Raw genomic sequence first — 19,066 nt, 5'->3', positions numbered from 1 at the left:
GGAAAGATAGATGAGTTCAATTACACAACAGATGATTGAACCATCTATACTGAATGGATTGAGCAGTATTTTAAAGCAAATGGAATAGCCAATAAGAAACGAGTGTCAGTTTTTCTGACTGTAATAGGTGGAAGAGCACACAGCTTGCTTAGAAGTTTGATTGCTCCAACCAAACCAACCAAAATGAGCTTTGCTTTTATCGTGAAAGTAATGCAGGAACATTTAGAACCGAAACCATTATTGATTACAGAACACTTTAGTTTTCATAAGCAGAATCAAAAGGCAGGGCGTCCATTTCAGATTATGTGGCTGAATTGAAGAAATTAAGCATTGTCAGTTCAGTGGTGGGCTTAATGATGCACTGAGAGATTGCTTTGTTTGTGCAATCTTATAAAAAAGGATTCAAAAAATGGGTCCTAAGTGAAGCACAACTCACACTTAAAAAGAGCAGTTGAAATCGCTGTATCAAAGGAAACAGCTGCTAGAGACACGACTGAGTTGCAGTCAGGAATGAAAGAGTGTGAACAAAATTGCAATGTCTAAATAGAAACTTGCCTGACTGAACAAATTGCATTACTGTTATGGCAAAGGCTTACATACACTAGACCAATGCAAGTTTAAAGGCGAAGTAGGACATATACAAAGAATTTGTCAGGCAGACAAAAATAAATGGATTGCACAGGGAAGAGAAAAAGCTAAGAAGTCAAGTTGCAGTATCAAGAAGAGCACTGATCTGCATCCTGTTGATGAAAACACAGAACTGAGTAGCCTTGAGATTTGCAATATGGAAACTAACAGAAGGCAAGTGATATGGCTTACACCAGAAGTGAACGGCAAATTAATTAAAATGGTATTAGACACTGGCTCAGCTGTTTCAGTCATTCAACAAAATGAGTTTGAATGGCATTTCAAAGATACAGAACTGAAGCCTGCAGATATCCAGCTAAGAAGTTATACTGGAGAAAAGATCATTCCTATGGGAATGACATATCAAAGATACTGAACTGAAGCCTGCAGATATCCAGCTAAGAAGTTATACTGGAGTAAAGATCATTCCTATGGGAATGACATTCGTAACAGCGAGAGAAGAATTGCATCCAGTCATCAGAATCACTTCCTGCAGCCAGAGTCAACTCCTAGAACCACCATGGCAGAGGCCCCAGGACAAAATTATGTTCTATACCAAGTTAGAATTTATAGCTAAGCAGGGAAGAGTGTTGTGTATTTAACACTTCAGCAATAATTGAATAATATTGCAAATGTATTGTTTGATTAAGCATGTTTACATAATTCATTATGGGTTATACATAAAGGTACGTGACTAGCACATGTCATTTTGCCAGCACATCATGTGTGCAGCTTGCTAAAGTAACAATGAAACAGACATCTTTTCCCAGACTCCCATACTTTTCTTTCAATTAGTTTTTGAAGTTACAAAGCAGAAAAATCTGGAGTAAGGCAAGGCTGTCATCTCTCCACTGCCTTTTTTTTAAGATTTCCACAGAGCCTCCTGATGAGTCCATCAGGAAGCAGAACAGGAAGCAGTACAGACACTCAGAGCAAAGCGTCCATTATTGAGGACCTCCAGCACCCAGGGCATGCCCTTTTCTCACTATTACCATCAGGCAGCAGATACAGAAGTCTGAAGGCACACACTCAGTGATTCCAGAACAGCTTCTTCCCCTCAGCCATCCGATTCCTGACACGACCTCACTTTTTTTAAATATACAGTACTTTTGTTTTACTGCACGTTTTTTAATCTATTCAATATACGTATACTGTATTTGATTTATTTTCTCTGCTAGATTATGTATTGCATTGAACTTTGCTGCTAAGTTAACAAATTTCAAGTCACATGCCGGTGATAATAAACCTGATTCTGATTCTACACATGGATATCATTGTCTTGTGTTCAGACTTCCTGTGTGGTCCACAGATAGAAAAGCAGCTGTAAACAGTTCCAACTCGCCTTGGCAGTCACACCGAACCCAAGCAAAATCAAGGCCATGCTCAGAGGCAGCCAGACTAACCAATGCTGTTTAGAGTCAGATGGGATTCCAGAGAGTGCTGGCAATGTGAACTGCTGGAGATGGAGCAAGGTCTATATGCAAGGTGAAGAAACTGCATAGACAGTAGCACTCACACTTGATGATCAGAAAGAACCGAGTCATCAAGTGCATGGGGCTCTGGGGTTTGCCCTAAGCAGTACAGGGTGGCCCACAACCAGCACATGCATTACATCTCTTGTTTTCATTTCTGATTTCCCACATATGCAATGTTTTTTTTTTAAATGACATTCAGTTTGCCTGGAACTCCAAAATAGATTCAATTCACAGAAACATAATGAAAAATCTGCAAAGACAAACAGATGTGGTGGCCTCCATTTTGATGTCTATGTTTGTATATTGTTGAATAAAGTTGTACATAGATCCTGAATAGACAGATGTATCAGAATGTGCTCAAATTCTGTTTGTCCCTGACAGTGCAAAGGACAGTTTGGGCATGTTACCACAAAACATTTATTTTAGTTGGATTATGCTATTTCACCTATTCCTTGCAGACCTTTTTTTTTTAAAATCACAAATCACATGAAATGTACTTAAAGCCCTACATGAAAGGGATAGGGTGGATCTTGCTCACCTTGCAGAATGCTTTATCACTAGAACTGTCAAACAAGCTCCATGAGATTGCTTGGCTGCTGGTGGTAAGGACACATGCACAGGTTTCCCCCGCCATCCGAAGGTACAGCGTTCCTATGAAACGGTTCGTAAGCCGAAATGTCATAAAGCGAAGAAGCAATTACCATTTATTTATATGGGAAAATGTCGTGAGTGTTCGCAGACCCAAAAATAACCTACCAAATCATGCCAAATAACACATAAAACCTAAAATAACAGTAACATATAGTAAAAGCAGGAATTATATGATAAATACACAGCCTATATAAAGTAGAAATACTTTTCCACAATCATTACTGAACTGTTCTCCGTGGCGAAAATCTCACGCAAGTGCCGTCAGCAGTAAATCTCACGCAAGCGCTGTTGGCAAAAACACGGCGCAAGCGCTCTCCAGTAACCTTTAAGCTATAAAGCTGCCAAATCATACCAAATAACACATAAAAATACACAGCCTATATAAAGTAGAAATAACTTATGTACAGTGTAGTATCACTTACCGGAATCGGGACAGCGCCAAGCACACTGATGACGGTGTGTTAGGCTGAGTCGGAGTTTGGGTGGTGCAGTGGGCCCCCCCCTCCAGGCCGCTGAGTGATACATTGCCGCGAAGCATGCAGGGGTCCAGCTGTAGCTGGGAGGCACACAGCACATCTTTGAGAAAAAAACCGAAATAAACATGCTAATTAATTAGGTGCCGCCTGGCACGTAATTGTCGGCCCAGATCAGTGCCGATTTCCCATTGCGTCGTCTCTGATCTGGGCCGACAATTACGTGTCGGCGGCACCTAATTAATTAGCGTGTTTATTTCGGCTTTTTTCTTAAAGATGCTGTGTGCCTCCCGGCTACCATTGCATTCTCCGCAAATCGGTATCTGTCCGTGGCCTGGGGGTTGGGGTGGTGGGACACTGGGGTGTCATCTCGTCATCGTCTGTTTCCATTAGAGCAGGCAGCTCATCTTCTTCTATCTCTGCCCGCCTTGATGTCGAAGGTCGAGGTTCATCGTCTGCTGTGGCTGATGTGGAAGGCATGCTTGACTGCTGAGCCTCGCGCATTTTTCTATCACACAGTTCTTTGTAAGGACTAAAATCATCCTGCAAATATCCCCTAAACCGACGTACCCTTTCAAAATTAAAGTTGTACTTTATCATTACTCATTTGGTTTTGATTGTTATCCTTTTTTCTTCCAATTGCATCAGCTCTTCATCTGTCAGTTTTTGGTCATGGGATGCCAAAACCTCTTCAACATCATGTTCGCAGCAGGCCAGGCAGCATCTCTAGGAAGAGGTGCAGTCGACGTTTCAGGCCGAGACCCTTCGTCAGGACTAACGGAAGGAAGAGTGAGTAAGGGATTTGAAAGTTGGAGGGGGAGGGGGAGATCCAAAATGATAGGAGAAGACAGGAGGGGGAGGGATGAAGCCAAGAGCTGGACAGGTGATAAGCAAAAGGGATACGAGAGGATCATGGGACAGGAGGTCCGGGAAGAAAGACAAGGGGGGGGGTCCCAGAGGATGGGCAAGGGGTATATTCAGAGGGACAGAGGGAGAAAAAGGAGAGTGAGAGAAAGAATGTGTGTATAAAAATAAGTAACAGATGGGGTACGAGGGGGAGGTGGGGCCTTAGCGGAAGTTAGAGAAGTCGATGTTCATGCCATCAGGTTGGAGGCTACCCAGACGGAATATAAGGTGTTGTTCCTCCAACCTGACTGTGGCTTCATCTTTACAGTAGAGGAGGCTGAAGATTGACATGTCAGAATGGGAATGGGATGTGGAATTAAAATGTGTGGCCACTGGGAGATCCTGCTTTCTCTGGCGGACAGAGCGTAGGTGTTCAGCAAAGCGGTCTCCCAGTCTGCGTTGGGTCTCGCCAATATATAAAAGGCCACATCAGGAGCACCGGACGCAGTATATCACCCCAGCCGGCTCACAGGTGAAGTGTTGCCTCACCTGGAAGGACTGTTTGGGACCTCCTGTCCCATGATCCTCTCGTATCCCTTTTGCCTATCACCTGTCCAGCTCATGGCTCCATCCCTCCCCCTCTTGTCTTCTATCATTTTGGATCTCCCCCTCCCCCTCCAACTTTCAAATCCCTTACTCACTCTTCCTTCAGTTAGTCCTGACGAAGGGTCTCGGCCTGAAACGTCGACTGCACTTCTTCCTAGAGATGCTGCCTGGCCTGCTGTGTTCACCAGCAACTTTTATGTGTGTTGCTCGAATTTCCAGCATCTGCAGAATTCCTGTTGTCAACATCATGTTCGTCAGCTTCCACAAGCCAAACTCATGTTGTCCTTACTTCGTTCACCACGATCAAAACGCTTAATTATGTCTAGTTTTATGCTAAGTGTAACACCCTTACGAGCTCTTTTAGGCTTTTCTGATACCTTAGAACTCATATTGCAAATGGCTGCTCACAGGCACGTGTTTAAACAATGCCGTTCCGAATCCGGGGGAGAGTGGCTGTTCGGGGTGGGCGCTGCCTTTTATTGCATGCTGATTTTTTCACATGCTGGCTTTTTATCGCGCGCTGATTTTTTTTCATAACAGTAAAAGCACCTTCTGAAAGCAAAAACAGGATACTAATGTAGGTCTTTCATAACAGTGAGGTTTCGTAAAGCGAGCGTTCGAAAAGCGGGGGACACCTGTATCCGGAGTCTCAGTGTCAGCTCATGCTATTTTCAAGATAGTTTCGGTGGGAGTAAGATCCCCATCTATCTCTTACTGAACTGCATGTTCACTAAGAAGATCTGAGAATTGATAGAACAGGTCCATCCCTCAAAGCTGCATTAAATATCACACTGTGCTATGATGTGTTGGATTGGTTTGTAGAATAGTTTTTTCATGTAGTTTAATTTTCCTATGCTTGCTTGTATTTTTATATAATCATTACATTTGTTAGATTTGTGTGTGTGTGTGTGTGTGTGGGGGGGGGGGGACTTTGGATGCTATTGTCACTGTTTTTTCCGTGAGGGAGAGGGTTGTGAATTTGATGTTATTGTCACTGATTATTTTTTGTGAGGGAAGGGTTTGGGGGATTGATGTTATCATCAATCCTGTATTTCATGGCTAGCTGGAGAATACGAATATCAGAGTTGTATTTTACATGCATACTTTGACAATAAAATGAACCTTTCAATATACATGTTTTTTTTTGTTCGGTGAATTTTCCAATAATTATGGTACAGTTACTTCTGTATTTTTCTAGAAATGTCATTTTTCTGAAGTAGATGTTATGCCACTTGAATCTAGCTATTTTGTAGATTCATTGTTATCATCAAACTTCTGTTTATCTCTAGTCTGAGTATGAGAAGATCAGAACTATCTTTTTTGCCTCCCCCCCCCCACTCTTTGTTCTCTTGGCTCTTCTTCCTTGTTCATTTTCCACTCTTGTAGCACTTAATAAAACTATTATAAACAATAAGTTTTATGCCTCATTCTTGATTTCCAAAGAACCTTGGATTGCAAAAGCACCAGGGTCCAACAATGGGTGGTTCCCAGGGGATACACACTGAGACAATTAGACATTGCTGTTGGAGGACCACAAGTCATTCATCAACTTGGTGAAGGATCCTTAAGGAACTGCCCACAGGTCATTGGATCTCCAAAGGAAGGTGCTGCCCAGAAACAAACACGCTCCAAGTCTAGGGCTATACTTCGCAAGTCAGACTGAAGCCAGGTGCATCCACTGCAAAGGTTCCATGATAAAGGGCACTGTTTAAGACCCTCCAGGCATCACACACTATGCAGCTCAAATCTGTAAAAGTTTTAGAAACTGCTCAAATTATTAATGTAAACAAAAATTGATGGTTTGCTAATATTAAGTAAATGGAATAACATAACATGCTGAAAATGCCCTTTAAGTGTTTTGTATTATATAAATCTGTGTAAATAAAGTATTTTCAAGAAAATACGAAAATCTATTAGACAGGTTAGATAGAAGATTGCCTCCTATAAATGGCAAAACCAGTCAATCTCCCGTAGTTTTGTATTAAATTAGTTTTCAACCTATGCTGGGACATGTTGATGCTATTTTTAAGTTATACATGTATCATTTGTTTTAAATAAGCAAAAACAGATGCTGGTATAAAACCAAGTCATAAAACATGCAGGCTAAAATATAGGGATTGCTTTAGATACCTGGGTGATACAGAACTCAGTATAGTAATGGTGCTGTTGGAAGATGCAGGTGTGCTGTTTACGTTATATAAAAAAAGCAAAATCCATTTTTAAGCATGAACATGGAATGTATTAGATATCTAACTCAGTGGTCACTTCATTAGGTGCTTCCTGTACCTAACAAAATGGCCTCTGAGTATATGTTTGTGATCTTCTGCTGCTGTAGCCCAACCACTTCACGGTTCAGAGATGCTCTTCAGCACACCATTGTTGTAACGTGGTTACTTGAGTTACTGTTGCTGTCCTGTCAACTTGAACCAGTCTGGCCATTCTCCTTTGACCTCTCTCACTAATAAGGCATTTTTCCTCACAGAACCATCGCTCACTGGATGCTTTTGTTTATCACACCATTCTCTATAAACTCTAGAGACTGCTGTGTGTGAATATTCCAGGATGTCAGCAGTTCCTATCATACTTAAATCACCCTGTCTGGCATCAACAATCATCCCATGGTCAAAGTCATTTAGATCACATTTCTTCCCCATTCTGATGTTTGCTCCGAAGAACAACTGAACCTCTTGACGGTGGCTACATGCTTTTCTGCATTGAGCTGCTGCTACATTACTGACTGATTAGATATTTGTACTAACGAGCAAATATACCTAATAAAGTGGCCACTGAGTCTATAGCCAATATATACATGCCTGCCCAAACTTAAAACAAGGATGAACACTGTATGGAAAAAGCTTAGTGAACAATCAGATATTGTTCATAACAAAAGGCAATTGCTAACCAAGGATTATTTTCTAGAATGTAATGATGTGACCTAGATCTTCTGGCAAGGATTGATTCTGGCATAGAGATCAGAGTTTCAGTCATCAAAGTGATCAACTTGAACTGAAATAAAATTAATAGAACTTAGAACATGGTGTCAAGATATTTTGTACACTTTAACAGAAATACCTTGTTTATACATTAGCTTAGCACCATCGATTTCTACGTTTTCCTGGGTAAAAAAAATTTAAATTAAAAGGTTTGTTAAAAGTTCAGTTGGTGCTTATAATAGTTAAATCTTATGACTCGCATACTTTCTGATTTGGTGACAATGGAAGTATATATAGAACATAGAATAGTACAGCACATTCTCTATATGCTGTGCCGACCCTCAAACCCTGCCTCCCATACAAGCCCCCACCTTAAATTCCTCCATATACCTGTCCAGTAGTCTCTTAAACTTCACTGGTGTATCTGCCTCCACCACTGACTCAGGCAGTGCATTCCACGCACCAACCACTCTCTGAGTAAAAAACCTTCCTCTAATATCCCCCTTGAACTTCCCACCCCTTACCTTAAAGCCATGTCCTCTTGTATTGAGCAGTGGTGCCCTGGGGAAGAGGCGCTGGCTATCCACTCTATCTATTCCTCTTATTATCTTGTAAACCTCTATCATGTCTCCTCTCATCCTCCTTCTCGCCAAAGAGTAAAGCCCTAGCTCCCTTAATCTCTGATCATAATGCATACTTTCTAAACCAGGCAGCATCCTGGTAAATCTCCTCTGTACCCTTTCCAATGCTTCCACATTCTTCCTATAGTGAGGCGACCAGAACTGGACACAGTACTCCATGTGTGGCCTAACCAGAGTTTTACAGAGCTGCATCATTACATCGCAACTCTTAAACTCTATCCCTCGACTTATGAAAGCTAACACCCCATAAGCTTTCTTAACTGCCCTATCTACCTGTGAGCCAACTTTCAGGGATTTGTGGACATGTACCCCCAGATCCCTCTGCTCCTCCACACTACCAAGTATCCTGCCATTTACTTTGTACTCTGCCTTGGAGCTTGTCCTTCCAAAGTGTACCACCTCACACTTCTCCGGGTTGAACTCCATCTGCCACTTCTCAGCCCACTTCTGCATTCTATCAATGACTCTCTGCAATATTTGACAATATTCTACGCTATCAACAACACCACCAACCTTTGTGTCGTCTGCAAACTTGTCAACCCACCCTTCTAACCCCACATCCAGGTCGTTAATAAAAATCACGAAAAGTAGAGGTCCCAGAACAGATCCTTGTGGACACCACTAGTCGCAATCCTCCAATCTCAATGTACTCCCTCCACCACCACCCTCTGCCTTTTGCAGGCAAGCCAATTCTGAATCCACCTGGCCAAACTTCCCTGGATCCCATATTGTGGGATGTGGGTGGAGGTTGAATGAAATAGGGTTAGATATGAATTTAGAATAAGCTGCCCAAAGAGAAATGGGTTACCTTTTAAAATTTTAAGCATTTCATTTTAAACCGGAGTGGATTAGATGTAATGCAAGAATGACATATTCACCGAGCACAGAGGGATTTTATCTGGCTAGTAAGCTGCAATCAGGCAAAATATCACTACGACTCTACAGGAAAAAGAGATAGTGGATCCTTTGCCAAAGAATATGTATGATATTCAGATTTCATTGGTATGGTACTTCTCGGCTGTGAGGGGAAGGGATAAATACGAGGGATTCTGCAGACGCTGGAAATCTTGAGCAACACACACAGAATGCTAGAAAAACTAGTAAGTCAGGCAGTAGCTATGGAGAAGAATAAGCAGTTGATGTTTCCGGCCAATCAGGACTAGAAAGGAAGGGGGGCAGCTGTCAGAATAAGGGAGGGGGAGGGGAAGGAGTACGAGCTGGTTGGTGTTAGGTGAAACCAGCTGAGGGGAAATCCCCAGCACCTGGGATTGAGATTGAGATGAGGTGAGTGGGTGGGTGGGGGGATGAAGTAAATTAGGAGATGACAGGTGGAAGAGGTAAAGGGCTGAAGAAGAAAGAATCTAATACATATTCATTTATTTATCACTTGTACATCGAAATATACAGTGAAATGTGCTATTTGTGTTAACAACCAACACAACCTAAGGATATGCTGGGGAAAGTCTGCAGGTGTCACTAGACATTCCAGCACCAACACAGCATGCCCACAATGCTCGGCAGAACATCACAAACACAACTAAACAAAACACAAGTAGTAACAAAACATTGCATTGACTGCATTGGTGCTGCTTCCTGCATGCATGCAGAGCTCGTTGACTTTATTAACTTTGCCTCCAACTTTCACCCTGCCCTCAAGTTTACCTGGTCCATTTCCGACACCTCCCTCCCCTTTCTAGATCTTTCTGACTCCATCTCTGGGGACAGCTTATCTACTGATGTCTACTATAAGCCTACTGACTCTCACAGCTATCTGGACTATTCTTCTTCTCACCCTGTCTCTTGCAAAAACGCCATCCCCTTCTCGCAATTCCTCCGTCTCTGCCGCATCTGCTCTCAGGATGAGGCTTTTCATTCTAGGACGAGGGAGATGTATTCCTTTTTTAAAGAAAGGGGCTTCCCTTCCTCCACTATCAACTCTGCTCTTAAACGCATCTCCCCCATTTCACGTACATCTGCTCTCACTCCATCCTCCCGCCACCCCACTAGGAATAGGGTTCCCCTGGTCCTCACCTACCACCCCACCAGCCTCCAGGTCCAACATATTATTCTCCGTAACTTCCGCCACCTCCAACGGGATCCCACCACTAAGCACATCTTTCCCTCCCCCCCCCCTCTGCATTCTGCAGGGATCGCTCCCTACGCAACTCCCTTGTCCATTCGTCCCCCCCATCCCTCCCCACTGATCTCCCTCCTGGCACTTATCCATGTAAGCGGAACAAGTGCTACACATGCCCTTACACTTCCTCCCTTACCACCATTCAGGGCCCCAAACAGTCCTTCCAGGTGAGGCAACACTCCACCTGTGAGTTGGCTGGGGTGATATACTGCGTCCAGTGCTCCCGATGTGGCCTTTTATATATTGGCGAGACTCGACGCAGACTGGGAGACCGCTTTGCTGAACACCTAGGCTCTGTCCGCCAGAGAAAGTAGGATCTCCCAGTGGCCACACATTTTAATTCCACATCCCATTCCCATTCTGACATGTCTATCCACGGCCTCCTCTACTGTAAAGATGAAGCCACACTCAGGTCGGAGGAACAACACCCTTATATTCCCTCTGGGTAGCCTCCAACCTGCTGGCATGAACATCGACTTCTCTAACTTCCGCTAATGTCCCACCTCCCCCTCGTACCCCATCTGTTACTTATTTTTATACACACATTCTTTCTCTCAGTCTCCTTTTTCTCCCTCTGTCCCTCTGAATATACCCCTTGCCCATCCTCTGGGTCCCCCCCTGCCGCTTGTCTTTCTTCCCGGACCTCCTGTCCCATGATCCTCTCGTATCCCTTTTGCCTATCACCTGTCCAGCTCTTGGCTCCATCCCTCCCCCTCCTGTCTTCTCCTATCATTTTGGATCTCCCCCTCCCCGTCCCACTTTCAAATCCCTTACTCACTCTTCCTTCACTTAGTCCTGACGAAGGGTCTCCGCCTGAAATGTCGACTGCACCTCTTCCTAGAGATGCTGCCTGGCCTGCTGCGTTCACCAGCAACTTTTATGTGTGTTGCTAGTAACAAAACAAGCCCCTTTCCCTCTCCCACCCTCCCTCCCATTCATGCATACAGAGAGGCCTCTAGCTCCAAGACAAGCCTCCAGTCTCCAGGCTTTGATCTTTGGTATCAACTCCTGGCCTAATCAATGACAGGACCCTAAACTCCAGGCTCAAACCTGGAGCCCGCCTCCTGCTCACATTGGTATCCACCGATCTGGGACATCCCAAACTCCCCAAGTGTCCTTCATCACCGTGTCTACATCTCTGGCCTTTCACGCGTGCAGACTTCGTCACCCGTCCTCGTCACTGGCCTTCGACATGCAGTTTATTATTCATCATGTTATCAGTAATGACTAAAAAACATAACTTTACATCAACTACACTCTGGTCTACTTTCCTTCTGCTGAAAACAACAGTTTACTTGGTTTACAAATTTCCTCAGCATACCCCAGGTGCTCAGCTGGCTGACTTTTGAAAGACAACACCACACAGGACACATGACCAAACAGAATCTAGTGCACAGTGAACTGAAAATCATAGCATGGTACTTCTACACACCGGGGGGGGGGGGGGGGGAAAGTATGCTACACTACATACAGGCACAGGAATATCTTACGAGAATGGGAAGTGATGCCAAATCTGTTGAAGCCTCCACCTGCTAAGATATTAAAGCAAAGGTCAAGTACCCATCTCAGAGGGATTTGGATGCTCTGGTAGTACACAGAGAACATGAATTCTGCTAGTGCACCAGTAAAATCATGCTCTCCAATTATTATCACCTAAACCAAATGCAAGATGTTGCTATGCAACAAAATGCTACTGTAGTTTCCAACCTAATCCAAATAATTAATTGTAAGTGAAGCTCTTGAATGAATTACAGAAACATGATAACTCTTTCCTTCCAGCTTGGATCTTGGTCATCATACCACTATGTGAGCAGGCCACTTATGTTTGAAAGGAGTACAATGGGGTGAGTGGGTTGGATATCATTCTCCTGCCTTATGAGAACTCTGACACTGATGAATGGATGCCCTAGATTTAGAAAATAAATTCTTTAAAGATAGCAAAGGAGAAAGAAGTCAGTTGCTTTCAATGGTTGTAAAAAAACCTTTAAATTCCGTGACAGAGACCTTTTTGATCACAGCTACCATGTGCCAAATGAAGTGAAGGCAGCATAGATATTCTCAAGTTAGTAATAGTTCTCCAGCACAAACTGACAATGGAACAAATCAAAATCTTAGAGCACAGAAATCGGCCAACCAGTCCACTGAACATTTCAAGCAATAGAATCTTTATCAAAACAGAGTTAAAATGCTCCTTAATGAACCCTTTTGGTTGATACCTAATTTATCAGCTGTTATCAACAGAAACAATCGCACCTCGCTTATTCATTACAAAGCCACTTGCAAGTGAAAAGCTCCACAAAACTCCTACTAACCATCTTTGTTCCAAAGAGTGCTGCCCCAGTTTCAGCCATCTCTCCATCCAAATGAATTCTTTCACCCCTGTAATACTGCAATACTGCATCCGGTTTTAGCTTCTCCCTCTCAAACTGCAGTGTAAATTCTATCATATGACGATTATTGGCTCCTTTACCTTAAGTTCCCCAATAAAATCCAGTTCATTATTCAACACCCAATCCAGAACTGCCCTTTCCCTAGTGGGCTCAATCACGGTTTCCTCTGAAAAGCCATTTCACAGGCTTTCTACAAATTTCTTCTCTTGGGATCCAACACCAACCTGATTTTCCCAATCTACCTGCATAATGAAATCCACAAGACCATCATAACATTGTCCTTTTTACAATTCTTTTCTATCTCCCATTGTAATTTGTACCCCTAATTTTGGCTACTGTTTGGGGGTTATATATAGCTCCTGTCAGAGTCCTTTTACCTTGCAGTTTCTTAACTCTACCCAAAAGGAATTTGCACCTTTTGATCCTATGTCACTTCATTCTAAGGATTTGGTTTCATTTCTTCCAACAAAGCCACACCACCCCCTGATTACCTGCCTGTTCTTCTGATAGAATAGGTATCCTTGGATGTTAAGCTGTGATCTTTCAACCACCACTCTGTGATGCCCATACTTGCCAATCTCTAACTGCACTACAAGATTATCTAGGTTATTTCAATATACTGTGTGCATTCAAATATAGCACCCTCAGTCCTGTATTCACCACTCTTCTTTTCAATTTTGTCTCCATGTTGCCTGAAGTTAAATTCATATTCCTTTCTAAACGACTTGGTTTATCCATTATTCTGGGGACTTCAGTAACCTCTCCTGCACTCACCTTCCCTCTTACTCTATCCATACTTTTCCAAGCTGTTGAATACACCTTTCTTATTTAATACTGTATTGATAATCACAAATCCATTGTTACAGTTACGTAGCCTAGGTGAAAACCTTGCTCTCTTAAGCTACCTGCCAATTGTTACATTTTTGTTACCAGTTTTATAGAAATTAGTATTGCTTAGTCAGTGTAGAAAATAAGTTCAGACACCACAAGGTCATAGTACTCTGGATTTTCTTGTCAAAGCAGCAGTGAAATTAATAGTTCCATTCTTCATCCAGAAACGGAAAGGTTAAGTTTCAATTTTAAATTCACATATTTAAAATTTGATATTGAAATTGGGGAGCTCCATCATATATTTTGTAAAGCCAGTCCCTCAATGTCTGCTCAGTATATTTGTAGCAAAGAACACACAGATGTCCGTCCAGCTCATAGGTTTGTGCTGGTGCTTCACACATAGTACAAGACTTTAGAAAAATTTCATCTCAGTCTTTGACGATCCCTTCTTGTTTATTTTTATCTCAACTGCTTATCTAGTTCAGGAGTTCCACGGACCCCTCAGTTAATGGTGAGGCTCTCTGGCGTAAAAAAGGTTGGGAATGCCAAAACTAGTTTCTTCTTTACATTGGTTTACATGCTTGCCTCAGCTGCTTTCTGCGGTGATTGGTTCCAGATTTTAATCACTGACTTGTACAGATAAATTTTTCTTTCCCTTTTGGATTTTTTATTAACTATTTCATATATATAGCTTCTGTTTTAGTTTCCCCTACAGACAAGTTTATTCTATTCAACGGATTTATAATTTTGAGATCTTCATTCAGTCACCTCAATCTTTTCAACAAAAAAACCTGTTCATTCTTCTCTTATTCTGCTTTATTCTGTGCAGAGTGCTTCACTAACTTGTAGTGCTACATGCTAATAACTTGTTTACCTCCATCCACAGATACCTCAGTTAATTTATCTCAAGCAGTCAACAATTTGTTCTTGGAGCTGTAGGTGATTCTATACTTCCTGCTATCAACTTGCATTTACACATGTTAACATACATGTGTCAATTAACTGTCCAGTCTGAATCCTGTAGTGACCAAATGAAGTTTAGTGACCGTCAGTCTCTTGGGCAGTGCAAACTGACTGCAATTAAAATGGAATCCCATTTCTCCAGATCTTTATTGCTATTTGAGATTCACTAAAATGTTTGGTGTCGGCCCTGTGCTATTGGTAATAATCCTTCTGTCTCATTGGTCAAGAATGTAGACATTTGCTTATCCGGTTTTCTTCACTGCACTCCTATCAGCTTACAGATTTTCTCTGGTGACGTGCCATGAGCAATTTAAAAAACTTAAACGTGTAAAGGAAAACCTAATGGTTGGTAGGTTTGGTGAAGTTGAACAACTTGACCCATTGATTCTGACCTGGGATGCAAATATTCTTGTGCAGTGTGGGCAAGAGTAAGTGGTGGCTGCGGCTAGTGGCTGGGTCACTTGGCTGCTTATTCTCTCCTTTCGCAGATGCAATTTGTCTGCAGCACAGCAAAGATCGTTCTCATGTAGCAACAAAAACAGTATTAGAGAACCACGAGTGGACATCAGAATACTGGAAAATTATGCCGGAGAAGTAGTAATGGGGAACAAAGAAACGGCGGGTGAATTGAATAAATATTTCGCATCAGTGTTCACTGTGGAAGACACCAGCAGTCTGACAGAAATTTGAGAGTCAGGGGTCAGAAGTGGTGACCGTAGTCACTATTAGTAAGGAGTAGGTGCTTGGGAAGCTGAAAGGTCTTAATGTAGGCAAGTCACCAGGACCAGATGGACTACACCCCTGGTTTCCGAAAGAGGTAGCTGAAGAGATTGTGGTGACATTAATAGTGATCTTTCAAGAATCACTAGATTCAGGAATGGTTCTGGAGAACTAGAAAATTGCAAATGTCATTCCACTCTAAGATAGGAGGGAGGCAAAAGACGAGATTATAGTCCAGTTAGCTTGACTTGAGTGGTTGGCAAGATGTTACAGTACATTATTAAGGACGAGGTTTCAGGGTACCTGTAGGCATATGATAAAATAATCCAAAGTCAGCATGGTTTCCTTAAGGGTAAATCTTGTTTGACAAATCTGTTGGAATTATTTGAGGAAATACTGGGCAGGGTAGAGCACAGAGTTCAAAGTAAATTTGTTATCAAAGTATGTATACATCACCATTTACTACCTTGAGATTCATTTTCTTGCAGACATTCACAGTAGAACAGACAAGTACAATAGAATCAATAAAGATTACACACAAAGACTGACAAACAACTTACAAAAGAAGAAAAATTGTGCAAATTAAAAAAACGTGAATAAATAATACCAAGAACATGAGTTGTAGAGTTCTTGAAAGTGAGTCTGTAGATTGTAGAATCTATTGTGGAGGTGAGGGAAGTTACCCAAGCAAGTTCAGAAGCCTGATGGTTGAAGGGTAATAAAATGTTCCTAAACCTGGTGGTGTGGGACACAAAGCTCCTTTCCGATGGCAGAAGAGTATGGCCTGAATGGTGGGGGTGTTGATAATAGATGCTGATTTCTTGCGGCAGCATTTCCTTTAGATGTGCTTAATGTTGGGGAAGGCTTTACCTGTGATGAACTAGGCAGTATCCACCACTTTTTCGTAGGCTTTTCTGTTCATGGCATTGCTGTTTCCATGACAGGCTGTGATGGAACCAGTCAGGATACACTCACTGTTCCTCTATAAAGGTTTGTCAAAGTTGTAGATGACAGTACAGGGATTGTTGCGTCTTCTTTATGATGGTGCTGGCCCTAGGACAGATCCTCTAAAAAGGAGAGTTAGCAAATGCTGTTTACTTGGATTTTCAGAAGGCCTTTGACAAAGGAGGCTGCACATGAAGCTGCTAAACAAGATAAGAACTTATAGTATTATAGGAAAGATACTATCATGGACAGCAGTTTGCTTCTGTCAGTCAGCCAAAGAGTGGGAATAAAAAGGGCCTCTTTCTGATTTCCTGCCAGTGACTAGTAGTGTTCCTCAGGGGTTGGTGTGGATCCACTACTTTTCACATTATATGCGAATGATCTGGATGACAGGATTGATGGCTTTATGGCCAAGTTTATGGATGATACAAAGATAGGTGGAGAGGCAGGCAATGTTGAGGAAGCAGGAAGTCTGCAGAAGGACTTTGACAGATTAGGAGATTCAGCAAAGAAGTGGCACGTATAGGGAAGTGGATGGTAGAAGGAATAAAGGCATAGACTATTTTCCAAATGGGGAGTGAATTCAGAAATTGTTGGTGCAAAGGGATTTAGGAGTCCTTGTGCAAGAATGTCTAAAGAAGGCGGAGCTTCGGAGGGTTAATGGCACCTAACGGAGACTCCTTTGCTTGCATCTTTGGAAATAGCCCTATTTCCATCTCTAATATCTCTATTTTTCCCTTGAAGACCCTGACCTGACTGCGGTTCTTTGCGGGAATGGGACCCACTCTCGGGATTCCATAACTCGACGTTGTTCGATATGCCTAAGGCTTGGCCCAAGAGTCCAGCTTGGATTCAGAAGCCTAGGATCTCGGGGCTCTGGTGTTACGACAGGAGACCCGTGTGTCATTGGAGGAGTAAAAATATCTACGGCTCTATGCCTGGAGACCTGGGATCTTTGCTATCTTCAGGTACAGAGCTCAAAAAAAGCGACGTAATGGATTTTTAACATCGTAAACTGAGTTGATTATTATGTTTCCCCACTCGCCGGGAAAATGAAGACACTGCTTTCTCCCTTATTACGGAAAGAGAGAACCCGCAGTATGACGAATACCAGGTGAAACACTAAGTCTTTGGGGTAACTACAAGTCTGTGTCTTTGCTATTGCTTTGCTCACACTTGAGTGCTCGGTGGCAGTGCCAATGCTTTTTTTTAAAGCCTGTGGGGGGTAGGGGGGATTGTTGCTCGCAGGAGGAGAGATCTGGGGGGGACTTTTGGGGTTCTAACATTTAGCTGTCGTTCATTCTTTGGAGCACTCCTCTGTTTTCATGGATGGTTGCAAAGAAAAAGCATTTCAGGATGTATATTGTATACATTTCTCTAACATTAAATTACACCTTTGGAAAGTTAATTTGCAGGTTGAGTCAGTAAGGAAGGCAAATGCAAAGTTAACATTCATTTGGAGAGGACTAAAATATAAAAGCAAGGATGTAATGTTGAGGATTTATAAGACATTGGCCAGACCACATTTGCATTACTGTGAGCAGTTTTGGGCACCCAACTACAAAAGGATTTCCAAAAGGCATAAAGTTAAAGATGACACATTTCTTTAATATTTCAAGCCAAAAAGTTCTATTCAAAAGGTTCAAAGGAACATCTAAACAAGCCTGATGCATTTTGGAAACAAGTCCTGTGGACTGATGAAGTTAAAATAGAACTTTTTGGCCGCAATGAGCAAAAGTATGTTCAGAGAAAAAAGGATGCAGAATTTTATGAAAAGAACCCCTCTCCAACTATTAAGTGCGGGGGCGGATCGATCATCGCGAGCTTGTGTGGCAGCCAGTGGCACGGGGAACACTTACTGGTAGAGAGAAGAACGAATTCAATAAAATACCAGAAAATTCTGGAAGCAAACACCACACCGTCTGTAAAAACGCTGAAGATGAAAAGAGGATGGCTTCTGCAACAGGTTAATGACAATGGACAATCCACAATGGACTACCTCAAGAGGCGCAAGCTGAATGTTTTGCCATGGCCCTCACGGTCCTGTGACCTAAACATCATCGAGAATCTGTGGATAGACCGCAAAAGAGCAGTGCATTCAAGACGACCCAAAAATCTCACAGAACTAGAAGCCTTTTGCAAGGAAGGATGGGTGAAAATCCCCCAAACAAGAATTGAAAGACTCTTAGCTGGCTACAAAAAGCATTTACAAGCTGTGATACTTGCCAAAGGGGGTGTTACTAAGTACTGCCATGCAGGGTGCCCAAACCTTTGCTTTGGGCTCTTTTCCTTTTTTGTTATTTTAAAACTGTAAAAGATGGAAAAAAGTTTTCTTGCTTAAAATATTAAAGAAATGTGTCATCTTCAACTTTATGCCTTTTGGAAATCAGTTCATCTTTTACTCGCTTAGCTATTCACAGTAACAGAAATTTTGACCAGGTGTGCCCAAACTTTTGCTTGTCACTGTGTGTGTGTGTGTGTGTGTGTGTGTGTGTGTGTGTGTGTGTGTGTGTGTGTGTGTGTGTGTGTATATATACACACACACACCTCTGAATCTAGAAATTTAATAACTTCCAAATGCAAGTATAAGTTTATTTGAACAGTTTGGAAACATTAGAGCAGAAGGAGGCCTGTTCTGCCATTCTATTAAAAAGTGGCTGCTCTAAACCTCATTTGTACTGCTGACCTCCAAGTCAGAAAAAGATAAAAGAGAAAACATGTTGGCAAATTACGGGTGTGAAAATAGCAAGGCAGTAATTATAAGGGTCTTCAAAAGCATTAACTAGATAGAGTATTTGAGTAAGTTATAAAATAATTCTTGAAACTTC

General features: G+C 42.3%; 1 protein-coding gene across 2 annotated transcripts in view; it reads right to left on the bottom strand.

The window, feature by feature from the left end:
• The window catches only part of LOC134358591 (cytochrome c oxidase assembly protein COX16 homolog, mitochondrial), an 80,609-nt gene that overhangs the window by 11,548 nt on the left and 49,995 nt on the right, over positions 1-19,066 (bottom strand). The window contains exon 1 of one of the 2 annotated variants that reach the window (XM_063071041.1): positions 2,641-2,768. The exons of the other annotated variant lie outside the window; for it this stretch is intronic. Coding sequence (XP_062927111.1) covers positions 2,641-2,736 — 96 coding nt within the window. The 5' untranslated portion in view covers positions 2,737-2,768. Of the gene's footprint in view, positions 1-2,640; positions 2,769-19,066 lie in introns of those variants that run through there. 2 annotated transcript variants of the gene reach the window in all.

Source organism: Mobula hypostoma, chromosome 1, assembly GCF_963921235.1.
Source record: "Mobula hypostoma chromosome 1, sMobHyp1.1, whole genome shotgun sequence".
In the NCBI taxonomy this organism is placed as follows: Eukaryota; Metazoa; Chordata; class Chondrichthyes; order Myliobatiformes; family Myliobatidae; genus Mobula; species Mobula hypostoma.
This window is presented reverse-complemented; position numbering and strand designations above follow the sequence as displayed.